Source organism: Trachemys scripta, chromosome 5 (genome assembly GCF_013100865.1).
Source record: "Trachemys scripta elegans isolate TJP31775 chromosome 5, CAS_Tse_1.0, whole genome shotgun sequence".
Taxonomy (NCBI): Eukaryota; Metazoa; Chordata; order Testudines; family Emydidae; genus Trachemys; species Trachemys scripta.
The window spans coordinates 8766281-8787656 of record NC_048302.1 but is presented as its reverse complement, the minus strand read 5'-3'; the positions used below and the strand labels follow the sequence as shown (position 1 = coordinate 8787656).

The following is a 21376-nucleotide window of genomic DNA, read 5'->3' as shown; positions in this document are numbered from 1 at the left end:
ACAGGGAACTTAGGTGAGCAGGAGCTGATGGGGGGGCTGCCGGTCCACCCTGGTTCCAAGCCCCCACCAGCTAGTTGCAACGGACTGCTCTTCCTGCAAGCAGTGGACAAAGCAGGCGGTTGCCAAACGACATTAGAAGGGAGCATTGCACAACTTTAAACGAGCATGTTCCCTAATTGATCAGCAACGTAACAACGTTAACCGGGACGACTTTAAGTGAGGAGTTACTGGAGTTCTATGGTGACTGAAGAGCTAGTATCAACAGTCCAGAGCTAGAAAGCTGAGCAAAAGGATTTCTAGTCCCTGCTTGAAACTTTTTTTTTTATTAATACTTATTTAACTTCGCTGAATAACAATTGAGGTGTCAAGTATCAGAGGGGTAGCCATGTTAGTCTGAATCTGTAAAAAGCAACAGAGGGTCCTGTGGCCCCTTTAAGACAAACAGAAGTATTGGGAGCATAAGCTTTCGTGGGTAAGAACCTCACTTCTTCAGATGCAATTGAGAGGTGGGAAGTCTTTGTTAAAAATTCAAGGCCCTTCCCACTTGGTGTGAGCACACTCATTATACCTCCCCTGAGAATTTTAGGAAACCCTCACACACAATGAAATCAGTCTGGACATCCCTGATGATTTTAAAGTTTAAAAAAATATATAATATGTAAAGAAGGATTTTTTATTTTCTAAAGAAGTAAAACTGGTATTGATCTTAGTAGTTTTGAAACCTTACATACCGTCTGAATGTCCTCAATAAAAATATTTGGAAACCCTTTCATTATAATCTTAATGTGTTATTTTGGTTTAGTTTTTTAAGGGGGAAAAGAAATTAGAGGTCATCAGTCAGGTTTCAGTATCTGCTCTACCTTTCCCTGTTTTGTTACTTAAAACCACAGCCTGAAAATCAAACTCTCCAACGTGCATGAGGTACATAGAGATTTTTTGGTGAGTGAATGGAGCTGAGGAATAACCGGCTCCCTCTGTGGAAAGGAGGGGGACTGAAGACAGTGGAACAGTTTTCTGCACTGCTCTTTCTTTAGCCCAAGGAAGAGGAAAGATAAGGAGCATATCAGCACTGGTACCGCTAAGAGTATGTCAAACTTTGAGCTAGACGTGTAAATTCCAGCTTGAAAAAACATACCTGCACTAGCTCTGGCTGAGCTAGCATGCTAAAAGTAGAGTGTAGCCGCGGTGGCATGAGTGGTGGGAGGAGCTAGCTACCCCAAATATGTGCTTAGCCTCTTGGACTAGTCTGTACTTGGGGTGACTAGCCCCTCCTGACACTTACACTCTAGTTTTAGTGTCTGAGTGTGCTTGTATGTCAACTCACGCTGGGAATTACATCCCCAGCTCGGAGTGTAGACATCCCTCGGTTATTTTGGCAAGGAATAGAGCAGCCTCTTAGGTCCTGCCTGCACTAGAAAAAAGGTGTGTTTAAAGCCTGATAGGTAACCCATTACAATCTTAGTGTTCACCTCCACCAGCTAGTACAAAGTGACAGCTAGTGTTAAACTACAACTTACCTTGTTAAAACTACAACTACACTAGGACTGTAACATGTGTGAGCTAACATGTTAAAATACACTTTCTTTACTATGAAGACAAGACTGAACTGACTGACTTTTACAGGGACGAGGGAGCAGAGTTAATCACGCTTTGAGGGACAGCATTGATTGGGGTTAACAGAATTGGGGATTTTGAGGGGGTAGAGAGAGCAGAATTGATTGGATTTGAGGAGGAACGAGTGGAGTTCAGCTGATTTTTGTGGGGCGATCAAACTGATTAATTGGGAAGAATGAAAATGTGTCAATGCAAATAAAATTTGCATAGCTTTAGGGACATGGCTCTTGTGGTGGGCTTAGGCATATAGTCTCTTTGGGCAAGCAGGTGTCTGGGAGGTTTTTCAAGCTCTGCTTACAATACTTTCTTTCAATCCTAAACTCAGTTTTGCAAAGTAAAGAGTGCCCTTTCTCTTCCACTGTTGAAGTGGGGAAATGAGCTTTAAAAACAAGTCAAATGTTTGTATGCTTGGGATTAGTTTGTATGTAAAGCTGATAAATGCTAACAGCAAGAAATGTAAACCTAAACAAAACAATGTGTTGAAATGCACAAATGCTGCTAAGAAAAAGCAGAGTTTTGTTACTGGGAGAGAGCATGTCATGCAGGGCCGCCCAGGCCCCCGGCCCCAGAGGGGCCCCCACGAAAATATAGTATTCTATAGTATTGCAACTTTTTTTTATGGAAGGGGCCCCTGAAATTGCTTTGCCCTAGACCCCCTGAATTCTCTGGGTGGCCCTGATGTCACGGTTTGTGTGAAATTTACTTTGCAGGTGCCAGCTTGGGAATCACCAGTGATGGGTTTTTTGAACTTGAAGAATTGCCCAGGTAAGCAAACCAAAAAATAGACTCTCAGTAGCAAAATCTGCTATCTTAGGCTGCTCTCAGCATGCCGCTCAAAGCAAAGCACACAGGACTCAATTTGTTGTACCCTGCCCCTGTGCAGTAACTTATTCCTGTGCAAAATGGGTATAAAACACCACCTGATCAGAAAGAGCCAGGACAGAGGTGATTCCGACCCCTTGCCTTGTGTTTATTAAAATACAGGACTTTTTTTTTTTAAATAACTACGTTAGAGCAGCACAAGGCTCTTTGAATCTTTGCTGCTTGTCTTTCATGTGCTGTGGAGAGGCATTGCAACTCACTGTCAGACTCACTCCCCAGCGCAGTGAGTGGCAGAAGCAGGGCACGCAGCCACTGCTGTGCCGACCCCATGGGCAGGAGGAGAGCTGGCCTGATCCCAAGAAGGTTGGGTAGTTTTCAGACCCAAACCTGTCATTTGTAGTCAGGTCATAATGGGTTGCAAGGCTTTAGTCATCAGTGACAGTAGTTCACACTGGTCTAAGCCCTTGGAGAAGCAGGAGTGACTTATTTGGCACTGCTTTGCCACATTCTCTCCAGCTACTGTTAAAGCCGTATGGGAGTCCCATGCAACCTTCACAGCCAGAAGGATAGTCCCCATGACTAAAATACTGGCTAGTGAGTACATGTACCACTGCCCCCAGTGTGTGTGGTGACAACATAACCCACCTGCTGACAATCTGCCTTTAGGAAGGAGGTTGCAATGATTTAAGACCTATGGACAGCGCCCTTGGGATTATGGGAAGACTGAGAGGCTGGGAGAGACTGGTTCATTCCCATGAACGAGGGAAAGATATGAAACTGTAGAGACTCCATCCAGAGCATGGCATCCTGTTCTTTGTGTTGGTGTCTGTGCCTTTCTTCTAGCTTTTCTTAGGTTCTCCATTTGGAGCAGAAAATAATGGCTGACAGGCCAACCGAGTCTCAGCCCCGGGATTGACATTGTGCCCAGGCATCTTGTACAGGCTCCCTGGTGGCTTGTCTGAGGATGCCTCGGCTGATCCTGCTATTTTGCCTGTTTCACTCACCCTGCCTCCAACTCCCTGGTCTCCTGCCTGACCCAATGTCAATGGACAAGAGTGTCCCTGCCCGCCCAAGAGAGGATGCCAACTTTTGCTTGGCATAACCACTCTGCAGCCACACACCCGTGCCTGACCCTTAAATGGCATCTTGCTTTCCTTTTCAATCTTCCTTTATTGACTTGACTTAAAATCGTAGCTTTGTAAGTGAGCCAAAAACAACTGTCATGGTAACCATATCAATACCCCATCAAAACGCAATGTAAGATGGCTCATTTTGTGAGTTGGTTTTCTTGTAGCATGTAGTTAATAAAGTAGGTTTACAACATATGTGGCCGTTGAGTTAAAGCCTGAGATCATTGGAAAGAACATATAATGTAGCGGTGGGGTGCAACGTCACATGTGAAATAGTCCCAGAACCAAGACATGTCTGGATTATAGGAGACACCTTGTCCTTTCGTTCAAGCAGTAAGAACCAGTGCCAAAGGTCTGTTCTGTTATCTCTGATGCTGTATGTGTGATCATGCTGCTTTTCCTCAGGCGCAGTGTTGTTGTTGGTGCTGGATACATTGCTGTGGAGATAGCTGGAATCCTTTCCACACTGGGATCAAAGACATCCTTACTGATACGTCATGACAAGGTACAACAGATCATAATATCCACTGTTGCTTACTTCTCCAGTGATCTCAGTACCAGTTAAAAATAGCATAGATGCTTTCTGTGCCCTAAATGGCTGAACGCATTTTGAGCCTCTGAGCCAAATGAAATTGCTGGGCAGAATAACTTGCAGTTTGTTGTGGCTGATCACATGAATTTAGAGAAGTTGATTTGACTTAGTAATATAAATAACATACAAAAAGTTGTAATGCAACATTCAAATTACAGAGTTAAAATCTCAATACCAAGAGATACAAAAATTAAACTTCCAGTAATAACTGGGCCATGTAGCATGTTTTGTATGTTATGGTCTAAAACAGAATACTGAGCTAGACAGAAAATAATAGAAAATACTAGGGAAGGTGTCTGTAATGTGGGCTACTTATTACACCTGTAGGAACCTTAAAGGTCACTATTAAAGGATTTCTAAACATTGCACTTGAGCCCTATAAGTAAAAAATGTCTAGGTTTTTGTCAATGTTTTTTTCTTTAGAAATAACAGGAATGACATGTCTGCTCCTCCCTGTTTTTTTGCTGGAAGACTTCTTGAGGTTGTCAGGAGATGTGCATTGTCAGCTTTCTAACCACAACACAAGGGGTGTTGAATCTATTCACAGACTTCCTCCCAAATTTTCATTAGACGCTAGCGTTAAATAGGTGTAAACAAAAACAGAACTCTAAACAGTCTGTCAGTTACTCAGCATTCACTCCTCTCACTTTTGTGATGTTATTTTACTGGGGCCGTGTCTGTACACATCTCACACCAACTTAATTAAATGGGTTTGAAGTTGCTGTAGTTAGATCAGAGCCACCTCCTTGTGTGGATGCTCTTCAGTCTAAGAGTGCCTTGCATTTCTTTAACTTAACTTAAGCTAAAATGAGTGCCCACACAAGAGCTCTGTGACAGTCTGGGGGATGTGTCTGTTGGGTTAGGAATTCCATTTTTGTTTTGTGAATGCCATGTATGATTATAGTCCTTGTGGATTAGTGCATACATTTTGTAGCAAGGGTTATGTCTGGAAAGCTGTGAGAGAGCATTCAAGGGACATCAGCATTGAACAACTCTCCCATACAGGAACAATGAGGGTTCTACCGAAGGGCCACTGACCTTGAATGGACTTTCTACCCAGAAGTTGTGTGCACATGGATGTATGTTTTGGAGCCTGGATGTTCCCTGGCAGAAGCTCATTAGTAAGAGAGGGAACAGACAGTTTTACAAGGAAGCTGCTCTCTGTGAAGGGGTCCTCCACTGCACTGTCAGAAGTAGGAACGCCAGTGGGATGGTGAGCCCTAAGAACTTGTACCAATCCCAGGACTCTTGGGAGTGGTGAGGTCAGATGGGGGATTGCATTCAGGAGTTTGTTTTCCATAGATCTGAAACAAGCACGAAAGAGTTACAGACTAAAGTATAAGAAACTCCTTTGCAAAGCCTGAGTTACTTGCGTTACTGCCACATTGTCCCTGAAGGTTGTAACTAGGAAATCAGAGCTCACATAGCCAAGCTGGAGTCTGGGGGGAGTTTGTCTAAGCACGGGGGGCTTAGGTGGGCTGTTGCTCTGATTCCAAGGTCTCACTGCCCAAGAAGGCTGTCAGACAGAGTCTGCATCTCAGAGGGAGCCTGAGAAACCTAGCTAGGAACAGTGACCAGTCACTATCCATACCTGCAAGCTTAGAGGTGCATGGGATTCAGTGGTTGAATCCAGTCACAACAGATGTGTCCGTCCAGAGAGCAGGGACCAGCCCATATTGATAGCCATGGGATGGTTCCCTTTCACAGAGCGGTCTCCTTTCAAACCATTCTTTGAACTCTCTTGCCCATTCACTTCCACTGGGGAATTTCCTGACTCCAACCCCCTCTTCTCCACAGGCTTTTAGGCAGGGTCCATTCGAAGTCAGTGTCCCTGTCAGCAGAACTCCTATTGTTTCTGTAGTAAAGAGTCGTTAAGCGTTGATGTCCCTTGAAGGCTCTGTCACAGTTTTCCAGACCCACGTTCTGCTACAAAATGTCCGCTCTAATCCACAAGAACTGTTACAATCTCATTCACAAAATAAAAATGGAATTCCTAATCTGATACACACATCTCCCAACTATCACAGGGTTGATAAACTGATTTAACTTGTGTTTAGATCAGGCCTAGGCCTCCAGTCAACAGTATCTTCTGGAGTACACAGCACTTGAATTTCTAATGTCAGAATTAAGCAGAGAAAATCCTTGTTGTTTTTTTTCTCCCCTTTTACAGCTTGCCTTTAACCCCTGCATTTCATGACTCTGATTTTGACTGTGCAACTTCTTTAATAATGGTTAATTCACCATTATCGTTTCTATTTAATGTCCTAGTTTTTTAAGAGAAGGAGGAGGAAATTATAAGGATACAGGACAAAAGTATTTGCTGTTGGCCCAAATACCTTAGACATCCTTGTCCCAGTCTCTGTAACTGTCAGAGGCTCAGAGAGAGTAAAACCAGTGCTGTTCTGCTGCCTTGGGTGGGGCAACAGGGCAGTGACATGCACAGAGGTCAGCCTGCTGGGGGCACTTCCTTTGCTAGCCCAGTTGAAACTTTGGGAGAAAAGCCTATTGTGGACATCCCCACAATGAACAAAGCACATTCCTGCACTGACACCCATACGCAATGGATCTCACTAGAAGAGCATGTGTTTGGGCTGGCACCTTCTTTGCCTTATCTCAGTTCAGGACTTTTTAAAAAAGTTTGAGCAAAATCAGTTCTTCGAGTGATTGCACGTGAGCATTCCACTCTTGGTGTGTGCACACCCCACGCACAGTTGCCAGAAATTTTTCCCTCCGTGGGACCCATGGGGGTGGCTCAAGTGCCCTGTGCTGCCACATGCTTCTGGCACCAGCATTAAGGTTATTAGTGTTTAGTTAGTTTGGTTTTTACCCCATCTGAGGGTTTTGGTTGATTCCCAGTTGATTCAAGCCCTGAAGTTCCTGCAATAAGGCTATGCCCATGAGCAACCTGCACTCAAGTTGTTTGAAGTGCCCTAAGGAAGCTCGTATTGGGGAGCATCGCCAAATTTGCAGAGACTTTAAGCATCACATGAAGAATGATTGAGAAGCCATGCTCAAGTTTCTGCTCACGGAGGCAGCCTTGAGACCTGCATCTGATCCAGGTCAGTCAGACTCGGCACTGAATGCCTCGGTGTCGGTAAAGAGTGCGCCTCCTACCGTGCCTGAGTCCCAATACCATTCGCTATCTCCAGTGCCTAAGAAGCAGACTGTCAAGGGAGGAAGGTCCTCGGCACCAAACTCTGCTAAGCATGGGGGAAAAGAGTAGAATGCTGTCGAAGTCTAGGCATTCCTCTGCTTTGGTACTGCACAAGATGGCACCATTGACTCTGGTGCCTAGCAGGTTCCGTCGAGTCCAGAGCCAGAAGGAGCTCCTTCCACATCTGTGGCACCACACCGTACCGACATTGTCTCAGTACGGACCACACCAGAGGCATTTGCAGCTGCCAGGGTCCTCCTGACCATGTCAGTGCCAGTATTGCCCTAGTACAAGAGTTGATGCTGTCAGTGCCAGTGGACACAGGAGAACCAGCAGGATTGCTACAATGCTCAGTACCATGCCAGCTTTATGTACCACTGGCAGCTTGCCCTTTGGTACGGTCAAAGGGAAAACTTGCAATGTTTATTTCTCTGTGGGCCTCTGCACCTTGGCACCAGTCGCCGGCTCTGTCTAGAACGGTGCATCCACGGTCAGTGGAAGGAGAGTTATCTTGTGAATCAAGAGTTGGGTCCTATATTTCCCATCCTTTGAGTCACATTTGCTATCCCTCCTCTAGATGTTTCTACCCTTCCATAGATTGGGTCACAGGAGTACCATCGAGTGGTTGGCCAGGAGGTCACTGGGGGCCTATGCCAGTCGAATGGCATCTTTGGAATCCAAGGGGGCTTTCCCTGGTTTCCGTGGCATCGGAAAGGCATGTGGCACCTACCCACTAGACCGCACCGATTCCTGACTCCAGTACCAAGCCCAATACAGGACATCAAGAGCCAGCTCAACAAGACCCTATAGATCAAGAAATGGAAGAAGAGCGTCTACAGCCAGTTCTGACATCCTCTTCCTCCCCCCGTGATGATGCAGTCTCAGGAGTGGGCATGTTGCCTGCACCAGATGACTATAAGGCACACCAAGAATTGTCAGAGGGTGGCCTTAAGTCTGGGCATACAGGTAGAGGAAGGTAAAGAATCCTCTCACCATCTGGTCAATATTTTAGCATTGTAGGTCTTCCAGAGTGGCCCTGCCTCTCAGTGAGGGCATTCTGGATCAAGTTAATGGGCTGTGGCAGACCCCTGCATCCCTTCCCCCAACTTCAAAAAAGGCCCTATTAAGGATGTTTGTAAAGCAGCTACCTGGTCATTGGTGTGTGCTTTCGCCTTCCATTACCCCATCAGCTAGGGTGACCAGATGTCCTGATTTTATAGGGACAGTCCCGATTTTTGGGTCTTTTTCTTATATAGGTTCCTATTACCCCTCACCCCCTGTCCCGATTTCTCACGTTTGCTGTCTGGTCACCCTACCATCAGCCAATACTGAAGAGATGATGCCAAATTTTGTCGAGCTGTACTACATTCTGTGTGTGCACGGACTCCAATCCCAGTGTCTGTTTAACTGCTTGGGAGTCGCCAACAGTGGCATGCACATGTGCAATCACTCAAAGAAGAGAAACAGCTGCTAACCTTTCGTAATTGTTGTTCTTCGAGATGCATTGCACATGTCTGTTCCACGACCCTCCACCCCCCTCCAACCCCTCTTCATCGGAGTCTCCAGAAAGAAGAAACTGAGGTGGCTCACGGTCTGCTGGCCCTTCATACCAGCACCAGCAAAGTGTGCTTGAACCACCCCAACAGGTACCACTAAGGGAAAAAATTCTGGCAACTGTGCGCCCGCACACACACTAAGAGTGGAATGGACATGTGCAACACCTCTCAAAGAACAGTAGTAATGTAAGGTTAATAACCATTTTTTCACTAAAGTAGTTTGCCCTAATTACCATGTAGTTACAGAACTATGGGCACGCTCACACAATCCATAACTTTTGTTTGATTGCAACAGGACAAGAAAAGAATAGGTACAAACTAGAGGTGTGTGTGAAAGTAGCATTTAGATGGGAACATAGTAAATTGCATGTAATCTTGATGGATTGTATGGGTTTCCATGCAGGTGTTAAGGACTTTTGATTCAATGATCAGCACAAACTGCACTCAGGAACTGGAGAATGCTGGCATAGATGTCTGGAAGCATTCACTGGTACAGTATTACCCACTCACTTCGTTATTTACGTCTGAGTCTCTCCTGTGGACCCATAATTTGATTCTTTTTTATTTCATTTTTGCTTAAAATGTCCTAATTTTCCTCAGCACTGTTATAGCATCTGATCATGGCCACGGTGAGATATTCATATCTGAATACTAAATTTCTAGTTTATCACTCCTAGATCAATGCTTTGTAAATGCCCTGCGTGGAGCTATATTTCATTTTCTGCTATGTAATTCCACAGCAGCTCTTGTCTCTGGAACATTGTTAGGTAGTAGATGGGGGAAGTGGAACACACAATAAGACAGTGCTTTGGCTATCATCTATGTGAACCTTATGCATGGTGCACATGTGCCTCGTGCCTGCAGGTTTGGAACCAACCAGTGGAGCCATGCCTGTGCCCTGCATGCCCTCTTGTCTCTATACCCAAGGGCATATAAGGCAGTGTGGCCCCTGTCCGTCTCAGTTCTCTTATGTCAGCGAGTGGGAACTTAGCGGAGTCCATCTGCCCCTATAGTGGCTCCCCCGAAGGAAAAGTCCTGCTCTTTAGCTTTTGTTGTTCTTACCTATTAGCGGTTTAATCACACTGCAACACTGTTTTGTGTTTCTGCCCCGTTGGCAGTGTGCTGTTCCCAGGCATTGCTTTCCTGTCTCAGGGCCAAACATTAGAGCTTCTCTCCTCCTTGAGTTGTCTTGGAGCCAAAATTGGGATCTATCCTCAGCACCCCAAGACACCAGAGACACAGGCTTTGGGGTTGTCATCTCCTCCAGTGGTGTGGGGGAGAGCCACCCTGGAGTCACCTTCTGCAGATACCAGGTGGCTCTCTGGGCCTCTATGGAATTGTCCCCTCTTGGGCAGTGTGGGCTCCCAATCTCAGCATGACAAACCAGACCAGGCCCTAGGTTGCCTTGGAGAAGAACCAGGTTGTGAGATGGAGAGGAGGTCTAAATAAGCCACCATATGATGATCCTCCTGGCCCTATCATGTGTCCTCTTCCTCCTGCTCCCTCTCACCAGACCAAGTGGTGACTCAAAGCACCCCTGTGCCCTCTTGACCTTCAAGGATCTCCTGTGCAGGGTAAGAGACCCTCTGTCATGCTGGCAGCAGTGCAGGAGAAGTTCCACGTACTCTCAAACCCCCACAACTGTGGAGACTGACCACAGCAGCCGAGGGTTCCCTGGAACCAGTCACGGACCAGTATGTAGGAGTACGGGTGGATGCTACTGAGCCCTTCAGAAGGGCTTTCCTTTCACATTCAGAAGAATGTGTCTTCACTTCAGCTCTCCCTCACCCCTGCTTACCTTGTTCCAGAAGTCAATGAGAAATTGAAACATCTAGGTGCACCAGGATTAAGGCTAAGATTTTGTCATGGATGTTTTTAGTAAAAGTCACAAGTCACGGGCAATAAAGAAAAATTCACAGAAGCCTGTGACCTGTCCCTGACTTTTACTAAAAATATCGCTGACAAAATGGGGAGCCCAGCTGTGGGGTCCCCATACCACCTGCAGAGGTTGGGCAGCTGCGGGGGCTGCTCCCAGCTCTGGGGGCTCCCAACGCCTGTGAGGGCTCGGAGCTCCGGTGTACTTCTGCCACCTGCGGCAGCTGGGAGCTTTGAAGGTGGTGATGCCCGCAGTGGCTCAGAAATCTGGGGACCTGCCACCCAAGGTGGCTCAGACTTCCCGGGTCCCCCACTGCCCGTGGTGGCCTGGAGCTGCGGCCCCGCCACCCATGGCGGCTGTAAACTCTGGAGGACCCCCAACCACAGAACCCTGCAGCTCCTGGCTGACCGGGCTGAATTCACGGAGGTCGCTGGAAGTCACAGATTCTGTCACGTCCGTGACCTTGGTGAAAAAATCATAGCTTTAGTCATGATCTGAGCCCCAGGAGGGAGATGTGTAGGGGTTAGACTGCTTGGCAGGGAGGCCTACTTCTCTGCAACCTCACAGGTGATGGTTGCAGGCTACCTGGCCTTACTCACCAGGCAGGTATAACTCTCCCTTGGCACTGGCTATCAGCTCCTTGACAAATTCCTGAATGACTCTAAAACAGATTGGACGCATCTAATACGGCTGCCTTCTCAGGGGGTGCAGACATAGCTATGCAGAGACCATCTTGGCTCTGGCTCTTGGCCCACTGAAGGAAAGCCATGTCACCATAGACTTGCTGTTCCATGGTCCTGAGCACCTTCGACTGTAAATTGCCTGGTGTGGGGAGTGTCTTTTTGTTCTGTTCATACAGTGCCTACCAAAGTGGGGTTCTAGTCCAAGATGGGCTCTACACGCTATGGTAAATCATAGATCCCAAGGCCAGAAGGGACCATTGGGATCATCTAGTCTGACCTCTGGTATATCACAGGTCATAGAACTTCCGCCAAACTCCTAGAGCAGATCTTTTGAAAAAACAATCCAATCTTGATTTTAAAAATAGCCACTGATGGAGAATCTGTCACAACCATTGGTAAATTGTTCCAGTGGCTAAATACTCTCACTGTTAAAAAGTTATGCTGTATTTCTAGTCTGATTTTGTGTAGCTTCAACTTCCAGTCATTGGATCGTGTTTATACCTTTCTCTGCTAGACTGAAGAGCCCATTATTAAATATTTGTTCCCCATGTAGGTATTTACAGACTGTAACCAAGTCATCCCTAACCATCTCTTTTGTTAGCTAAATAGACTGAGCTCCGGGAGCTCAATCACCAAAAGGCATGTTTTTTAATCCTCTAATCGTTCTTGTGGATCTTCTCTGATCCCTCTCCAATGTAACATCCTTCTTGAATTATGGACACCAGAACTGGACATAGTATTCCAGCAGCAGTTGAATCAATGCCAAATAGAGGTAATGTAACCTCTCTTCTTTTACTTGAGATTCTCCAGTTTATGCATCCAAGGATCACATTAGCTGTCTTTGCCACAGTGTCACACTGGCAGTTCATGTTCAGCTGATTATCCATGACAACCCCCAAATCTTTTTCCGAGTCACTGATTCTCAGGCTAGTCCCCCATCCTGTAAGCATGGCCAACAAACACCTCATACTCAGCTCAAAGTCTGTTACCATGTGCAATTTGGAACATTGCCTACAAGTCTCTCTTTAAATTTTGTTGCAAAAGCACAAATAATTTTTTTAATTATTGGCATTGCATTTGGCGTGTGCTCCAGTTATAAATAGCTGGGTTTGATCTTTCATGTTTACTTTAAGCTGGTTTTGGTGACAGTGACTCACCCCAAAGGTTCCTCTTTTAATCTTAATCTGTATTTGTGGTTACCAATAGGTCAAATCAGTTACAAAATCTCCTCTTGGATTGTTGGAGGTAACGGTGATATCCTCTGCACCTGGTCACAAACCCACAGTTAGCAAAATCCTGGATGTTGACTGTCTGCTGTGGGCCATTGGACGAAATCCAAACACTGAGGGGCTTAATCTAGACAAACTGGTGAGATGGAAAGACTTTATATCCTAGTAATTATGAAAATGCACATTGTATTAACTCCTTGCATATGTGGCCCCAGTTCTTCCATGACCTACCTCTGCAGGAACAGACCCCTGTATCTGCATGGAGCTTATGGCAGGACCACAGCCAAGGTTATAATATAATCCCATATAATATCTACACTTGAAAAGCCCTGGGCTAAAGAGGGTAGTATGAAAACAAACCCACAAATATTTAAGTATGATGAAGTTTTTAATTGCATCTTCCAGCACTGACTGGAGACCTTATAGATAAATTAGGGCAAGGGTAACTCAGTGCCTTTGATAGCCAAATCATCTATGAATGATGACACTGCATTATAAAATAACTCTCGTCCTTGAAACATTGTTCTCCTGGGCTGGAGTTGAAAATGATGTAACCGCTGCAGAGGGTGGGAGACCAAACTGTTCTTAGCACCACTGTTTTCACTGGTTGGGCCTTTTGAAACTATGTGAAAAATTAAGGTAAATATGTGAAACTTTTTCCTAGGTTTATTTTTAAACTTCATATTGCAGAGTTAGGCTTCATATTTCGTAGGAATGTAAATGTCACTTTGAACAGGGTATGATACTGTGAAATGTTCCTTGAGTCTGACATTTCCCCCCCATAATGTCTAGTGTGTATATTAACGTATTTGCTGTTTCCAATACTAGGGTCTTAAGTTAGATGCTCAAGGTCACATTGTAGTCGATGAGTTCCAGAACACCAGCAGGAAAGGGATCTACGCTGTCGGGGATGTATGTGGAAAAGCACTCCTGACCCCAGGTAATAGGCCTATATTGCATTTCGCTGTACTGCCACCTAGGGGATCCCATACCCGTGATAGGTTTCAGAGTAGCAGCCGTGTTGTCTGTATCTGCAAAAAGAACAGGAGTACTTGTGGCATCTTAGAGACTAACACATTTATTTGAGCATAAGCTTTCGTGGGCTACAGCCCACTTCATCGGACGCACGCATCATACCTGTGATACTCACTTACCTACATTTAGCCACTAGGGGCAACATTTTCAAAAATAGGAGCCAAAAGTTAGTGGGGTTTTCAAAACTGCCTATGTGACTTAGGAGCACAAGTCCCCAGAGAGCCTAATGGTGGCAAAGAGAAACAAGCAGATTAATTGCAGTGACACTTTCAACCCCATTTAAAAACAATCGAAACTCCTCTCCTTCCTCCTGCTTAAAGTGTGTGGGTGGGTGAGGAAGAATCCATTCTTCTTGCCCCTGCTGCTCAACTCCTTCCAACATTTTCAGAGGCTGGGTGCTATAATTCCTCTACACTGTGTGACTTTTGCCATCCACCTGACATACCAGCTGGCAGAGGTGGTCAAGGTGCGTGTCAGCTCGTGCATGCAGCACATTGACTGTTTTAGGACCAGATAAGACACCAAAGGCCCTTGTCCTGTATCATCTGCATAAGATATTTTGGCAGTGTGTGTGTAATGTGGCATGGTTCAACAGGCTGCCCTCTCCATCTGGTGTCCTTATTATCCGGCCTTCACACTTATTAATGTCATGTTGAATGTAATGTTTGTGCATTAAGATAGCTTAACTCGCAAACATACATCATATTTTTTTTGGCTGACTGATCTTCCCTTTGCTCCTACACAAGTTATTTCTGCACAGTCCCTCATGCTGCCTCTCTCTCCACTCAAGGCCTCGGTGGTGCAAGGTTTGTGTCTCCTCTCCACTCTGCCCCTCCAGCTGTCAGTGGAGGGAGCTGATAGCTCCTGGGAGAGGAAATATCACTTGCCCAGAGCTAGCTGCAGGTGTGTGCAAAGTGGTAAGGATGTGTGTGCACAGAGTTGATGTAAAAGCAGCAAAGAGTCCTGTGGCACCTTATAGACTAACAGATGTATTGGAGCATGAGCTTTCATGGGTGAATACCCACTTCTTCGGATGCATCTCCAATACATCTGTTAGTCTATAAGGTGCCACAGGACTTTTTGCTGCTTTTACAGATCCAGACTAACACGGCTACCCCTTCGAAAGTTGATGTAGACTACCTGTAGTCACTGCTACATGGAGTGGGATATGGGGAAGAGGAGAGCAGCATGTATGGAAAGAAAACAGGTCAGAGCCCATATAAAATGGGGACCACTCAAATACAGTTTCCCATGATTCAGGGTGGCGTCCTTATTCGGGTGCTGATAGTATCTGAGTGCTGGGAAAACTCCATTTGTTGTCAAGCATAAAACCCAAAAGATGTAGGTGCTGGATATAGAAATTTGCAGAGCAATTGGGAAAGGAATTATTGAAAGTAGTGATGAAGCCGCACCCTGGCCTTGCTTGTTCACAGTTGTATTTGTGCCAAGTGGGTGTAATACTAGCTACTGCCCCACACATCACAAAGAGGAACACGATCCGTACGCTGATGACTCCCACAATGACTTCCTATGGCAAAGTTCCAAAGCAGAAAAACAACTCTTTTCACAGAGGCACACTGGTTCAAACATTGAGCCTCTCAGCCCTGGATAAGATGAACCCTGGATTTGCAGAGTTTAAGGGGGAAATTTTCAAAAGCACCTGTGGCCTTGTCTACACTAGGAGGGTTTTTCCTGCTATAGCTATATTGGCAAAATCCTACGTGTGTGGGCTCAGTTATTTCCGGATAGTTGCTGTGTCCCCAAACCAGCATAAGCTATATTGCCATAAACAGTTATGCTAGTATAACTTCCTGTACACTAGGGCTTATAGCAGCACAGCTATGTTGGTAAAACGTCATCCATGCCCATTAACCAGTGTAGCTCTGCAGGTATCATTTAAGAGTAGCCCAGGCATTTTCAAAAGTGAATTACCTGCTTAGCAGCCAAAATCTCACTGAAAGTTGTGACAAGTCATTAAATGGCTTTCAGTGAGGCTTAGGCCCCTAAGTGACAAGTGATTTTGAAAATGTTACCCATCAGTTGCAACCTTCTGGTGTTTTTGTCCTCTACAGTCCATAAATATAAGGTTGGATCCTGCTCTAAAGCATCCAATACAGGCCACTATTAGCTGCAGGATATCTGACTGTTAGCCTGTGTTGGATGGTGTAAGCATGAATTCCTATTTCCATACTTACAGTTGCAATAGCAGCTGGAAGGAAACTGGCGCATAGACTGTTTGAAGGCAAGCAGGATTCCAAACTCGACTACAGCAACATTCCTACCGTGGTCTTCAGCCACCCGCCAATCGGAACGGTGGGACTCACGGAAGGTAGGGTCCCAGTGAAAACACTGCTTTGGTGTCTCCTTATTCATGTTCTGTGTTTCAGTAATGATAGCCATGACAATTGACTGAATCATGTTGTCTTAAAATTCAGTTTATGGGGGAGGACAGTAACAGGATATGGTGCCTCTCACCTGTAAGTACCATGTTCATATCGAGGCTATGTGTCTAGTGAGCATAAGTCACTTCCTTTTTGAAAGGCTGTGTGGCCCCCTGGAACAAGTACATGGCCTCAACTGAGCTAGTGGACATGTGCATCACTTAATGCCCCATCGCAGTCTGGCACTGACACTTATGGCAGTTTCAGCAGAGGCCAAGACTAGAATGGATGTGAGACTATATTCAGCTCTGCAGGTAGGACCTGAAAGTCAGGGATGGAGGCATGTGGTGATGCAGGAGTTTTAGTCTGGATTTATGTTTAACTATGGGCCTAACCCAACTCCCATTGAATCTTCCCATTGCCTTCACTGGACCAATTTGGTGCTGCTTTTTGCTAACCAGGACAATATGCTAGATCTGTACATATTTAATTAAACAATAGAGCTTAACTTTTTACTAGATTAATTTTTTACTTGTAATTTGTGTCAAACTGTATTTGTGTGGAAATTCAATTAAAATGTACAAAAACAGTATTTTAATTTTATTATACAAAACTACCTTAAATGTGCTGGATACATAAGTGGGGGGAGGGAGTTTATCTGAACATATTTTGCATTTAAAACTTAACTGATTTATTAAACAAAAAGTATTGTCTGTAGTTGATTGATTGAACTGATTGATTCTGGTCACCATGTCTTTCATCATTTTTGAACTAATCGATCTCATCCCCTCACACTTAGTTTATATTCATAGATTGGAAGGGGAAAACAAGCTTTCCTTCTTTTCAACTTCCAGTTGGTTTCTTAACTTTGACTGAACTAGTCATCAATTGAACTAGTTGAGTAAATTGAAAGAAGAAAATATTTTCTGTGAACCTGCAGAAGGAGTTACTGCTATCAAAAGATGGGTTAGCACACCAACAAACTTTGGTTCCAGGTGCTTTAGCTAGTGATGTTCATCAGTACAGTGCTTTGACTTCCTTTAAAACATGGCAGCAAACATGTACTGCTTAATATTATAATCTATGAAAAAAAGTTTAGGCCTTAATACATGATATCATTTCAAATTTAATTTTCAATAGGTTTATTTAAAAACAAACCTGTATTCAGTTTTTAAAAAAATCTGATTTAAATTCAACTTTTTTGAAATTTTTTAATCATTTCAATCTTTGATTTTTATCCACCCTGTTATTCAGTTAATGTTTGTAAAGTGCTTTGAACATGCTAAGCCCAATGTAAGAGATGTGTATTTATTACTACTTCCCTTGGGAAGGAACTGTTATTAAACAGTTGGGGTTCATGTGTCCTTACCTAATATCAGTCAGGCTGACTTATAACTTATATTTCCAAACAAAAAACACATTGAAAGTGCCTATCAGTAATGTAAGATAAACTACAGTGTACCTATCCCCAAACCAGGAGATTCATTGATAAGCCTGTTTGAATTTCCTTTTAAGTTTAATGTTAGGTATTAAAATATAGTTAGGGCACCCAAACGACCTTAAGTCTACCCGGTAATAACACCATCTGGGTGGGGTGGGAAAGTTGCAAAATCTAATATTCTTTCAAAATCGGTTTTATTTCATCTAGGTCCACAAACACTAAAGTGCCTTACTCATAGCTGAATGGCTTTTGCATGATGTCACTACAGGGCAGAGTTAAGGTTTCTGCTGAAAGAAAAACTTTTAAGTTATGGGGGACAAGACTATTAATCCACTTAAAAAAAATCTTCAGAAGTAGCCTGTGCACAACATTTCAGTGAGTTTTAATCACATGGGATGCTGGATGAGTCTGACAGAGCAGGGTTATAGTTGTTTGGGTGTCCTTAACTACATTTCTTACCTTAACGTGGTTGGTTTTGTTTATTTGTAACTTTAACTGTGACTTCCTGCGTTCAGACTGCTTGGTTTTGGGATAGTTATGGTCACATTTTGGATTGCAGTCTGGACCAGTAAGGCGTTGTCACCTCCTGCACTGTAACCATGGGTGGTGCCTTAAATGCTCTCCTAATGTGGCTTGTAGCCTGGACACAAACAGTCAGCAGACAAACATACAGGGTACCCTGAGTGTCTGTGTGCTGTGCAGCCTTGGTCCAACACTTCTGACCCCAGCCGCCTGCCGCAACGCAACAGCCTCACCCTGGTTTCCACCAGCTGTAGTTATACCTGGCAAGGTGACGTCAGGACACTTTCAGTCCCAAGTTTCCCCAGAACCATCTGCCTTGATATCTCCAGCCCTCTCCTGAACCACTCTGATAAATAATAAGGTTTGTTTGCTCCTTCAAAGAGACAGTACCCAGCAGCTTGCCACAATAGCTGGAGTTAACAATTACTTCAGACACAGCACTGGGTTGGTTTAGATTAAAATAAAACAACTTAATTAACAACAGGATGTAAGTTATGTGATGCCAAGTAAAAGAAATAAAGGTAGAGATAGTTGCAAGCAAATGAAAATGAAATATACATCTAAAAGTCTAAAACTTATCTAGCAAGGCACAGTCTCTGTTTAAGATGGTTTCACTCACCCATTACTCTTGGTCCAGCATGGCTGACTGTCTCCAGAGGTGAAAGTTAGCTGGTACGGTCCAGTACGGTGTAGCGGCAAGAGCTGGTACGCTGTGCCAGACCGGACCGGCGGTGATTTAAAGGGCCCAGGGCTCCAGCCGCTGTGGGGAGCCCCAGGCCCTTTAAAGCACCGGCGGAGCTCCGGCAGCCGCTACCCCAGCCCTAGCCCGAGCCCTGCCGCCCCGGGTAGCGGTGGCAGGGCTCCCGCGGTGATTTAAAGGGCCTGGAGCTCCGCGGTGGCCGGAGCCCCGGGCCCTTTAATTCACCCCTGAGCCCCGGGGCTCCCAGCCGCCTCTGCAGCTGGTAGCTCCAGGGTGATTTAAAGGCCCTGGGGCTCCCAGCTACAGATCTTGAAAGGCCCCGCCTCTTCTAGTTGAGGCCACGCCTCTTCCTGTTGAGGCCACACCCTGCTCAGGACTCCGGCGTACCGGTAAGTCCTTTAAACTGCTTTCACCCCTGACTGTCTCTCAGTCAGGACGACCTTCCACAGAAGTACAAGATGTTGGTTTCCCATGTGTTCAATTGGATCTTTCACCTAAGGAGTCTCTCTCTATTCTTTGTATTCCCAAAGAATTGTCTTTGTTCTCAGAGTTAGGAAGGCCTCCTGGGGACTGTTCATGGAGCTCTGATAATTCTCTGTCGCTTGAGTTCAGGCTGAAGATAACCCCTGCTGGTCTGCTTGATAGCTTTGTTTACAGCTAAGGGTATGGCTACACTTGCAGCTGTACAGCGCCGTGAGGTAAACCCGCCTTCGTACAGCTGAGTAGGGAAAGTGCTGCAGTCTGTCCACACCGACAGCTGCCAGCGCACTGGCGTGGCCACATTTGCAGCATTTGCAGCGGCATTGGGAGCGGTGCATTATGGGCAGCTATCTAGGGTTACCATATTTTGAGTTTCCAAAAAGAGGACACTCCACGGGGCCCCGGCCCCGCCCCCAGCCCCGCTCACGCCCCCGCCCCAACTCCACCCCTTCCCCACAGTCCCCGCCCCAACTCCGCACCCTCCCCTGCTTCCTGCGAACATTTGATTCGCGGGAAGCCTGAAGCAGGCAGCAGGTAAGTGGGGGTGGGGTGGGGGGAGGAGACGCGGCCCAGTCTGGGCCCCCCGGCGTCTCCAGCCTGGCTTGGCTCGGGCCCTGGGGTGCCAGCCCCTGGCCGAGTACCCCCGGCCCGGCCCCCGGCTCAGCGCCCCCGACTCAGCACCGCCGGACCGGCCCCGCATGTCCCGATTTTCCCGGACATGTTCGGCTTTTTGGGATTTCCCCCCGGACGGGGATTTGAGGCCCAAAAAGCCGGACATGTCTGGGAAAATCCGGACGTATAGTAACCCTACAGCTATCCCAGCGTTCAGTGGCTGCAATGTGCTTTTCAAATGGGGGGTGGGGTGGAGTGTGACAGGGAGCGTGGGGGAGAGAGAGTGGGTTTTTTGGAGTGCGGACACTGTGTCAGCACCCTGCCTTGCAAGTTCTGACCCCACTCCCTTCTCCACCCCTCTCTCACTCATTGAAAGCAAACAGCAGCTGTTTGTTTTTTAATCACAGACTAGATAAGCAGCTGCTCACCGAACGGACCCTCCCCCCCCACCCCCCCACGCCGCCTCTCTCTTCAAGCAAACATTAGCTGTGGGCGTTCCCAAGGGAGCCCCCCCGCCTGCTTCTACTCATTCACAGCAAACAGTAGCTGTGTTTGTTTTTTTGATAAGCAGCTCCCGGAGCATCCGGAGTTCACAACAAAACAAAGAGAGGAACAAGAGAGGAAGCTTCACTTAAAAGGATGATGGGGAGTTTCCGGAGGTCAATCACTGCGTAATAAGGTTACTCCCCGTTTACGCTGGAGCACCAGCGTCTCAGCCACTCCGCACCAGCTCCGCACCACCTCTTGGTGAGGTGGAGTACCTGCAGCGCTGTAGCCACGGAGATACAGCGCTGTACGTGCCTTGCCAGTGTGTACGGGGAGTGAGGTATAGCACTGGGGGCGGCTTTATTGCGCTGTAACTCTCAAGTGTAGCCAAGGCCTACTATGTAAACTGAGGTAAACCACATTCCTTTGTCTAGGGCAGATCTGTTTATCATCTTTGCCTAGGCCAGGCTGTCTTCTTAAACCTGTTCTAGTAACATTACACAGGGGGAATTCATAGCTTCAGATATAAAGTTAACACATGCATTTTACAATGATATTAATGACCAGAGTGCTGTTAGTTTTCATATGATACCTTACAAGGTATATGTTGTACAGCAACATTTTGCAGTAGTGTGTAACGTGTGAATACAGGGGTGCTTAGGGTGAATATCTCTGGTAAAGTAGTTTACCCTAAATTATCCAGATGTACTCTCTGCTGTAACTGCATCTCATTGTAGTTTTTTGTCTGGGAATTTCCCTGTTTGGACTCTTAAATGAAAAATGTCATACGTCAACAGTTCACAGGAATGTTACTCTGGGATATTTCTAATGGTATGAAAGGATGAAGTATCAGTCTTAAATCACTTTTAAATTTTTTTACCTTAAATAGCTAGGTTCACCGGTACCCTTTTTCCTACTCAAGAACAGCACAAATCAGCCAGATTTACAGGCCAGATAAACTGGGTTTACAGCTCCTTTATTTTGCCAGAGCTGTGCAAAGGAGGTGGATTGTATATTGCAGTTCCCCCGACCTCCTGTGTTCTTCTGGACAGCTCCCCAGATT

The 21376-nt window shown here is 45.8% G+C and overlaps 1 protein-coding gene across 1 annotated transcript in view; it reads left to right on the top strand.

Annotated features, from left to right (window-relative positions):
• The window catches only part of GSR (glutathione-disulfide reductase), a 40984-nt gene that overhangs the window by 12022 nt on the left and 7586 nt on the right, over positions 1 to 21376 (top strand). The window contains exons 6-11 of the mRNA XM_034771405.1: positions 2325 to 2379; positions 3972 to 4071; positions 9272 to 9358; positions 12634 to 12795; positions 13485 to 13596; positions 15889 to 16020. Coding sequence (XP_034627296.1) covers positions 2325 to 2379; positions 3972 to 4071; positions 9272 to 9358; positions 12634 to 12795; positions 13485 to 13596; positions 15889 to 16020 — 648 coding nt within the window. The remainder of the gene's footprint in view (positions 1 to 2324; positions 2380 to 3971; positions 4072 to 9271; positions 9359 to 12633; positions 12796 to 13484; positions 13597 to 15888; positions 16021 to 21376) is intronic.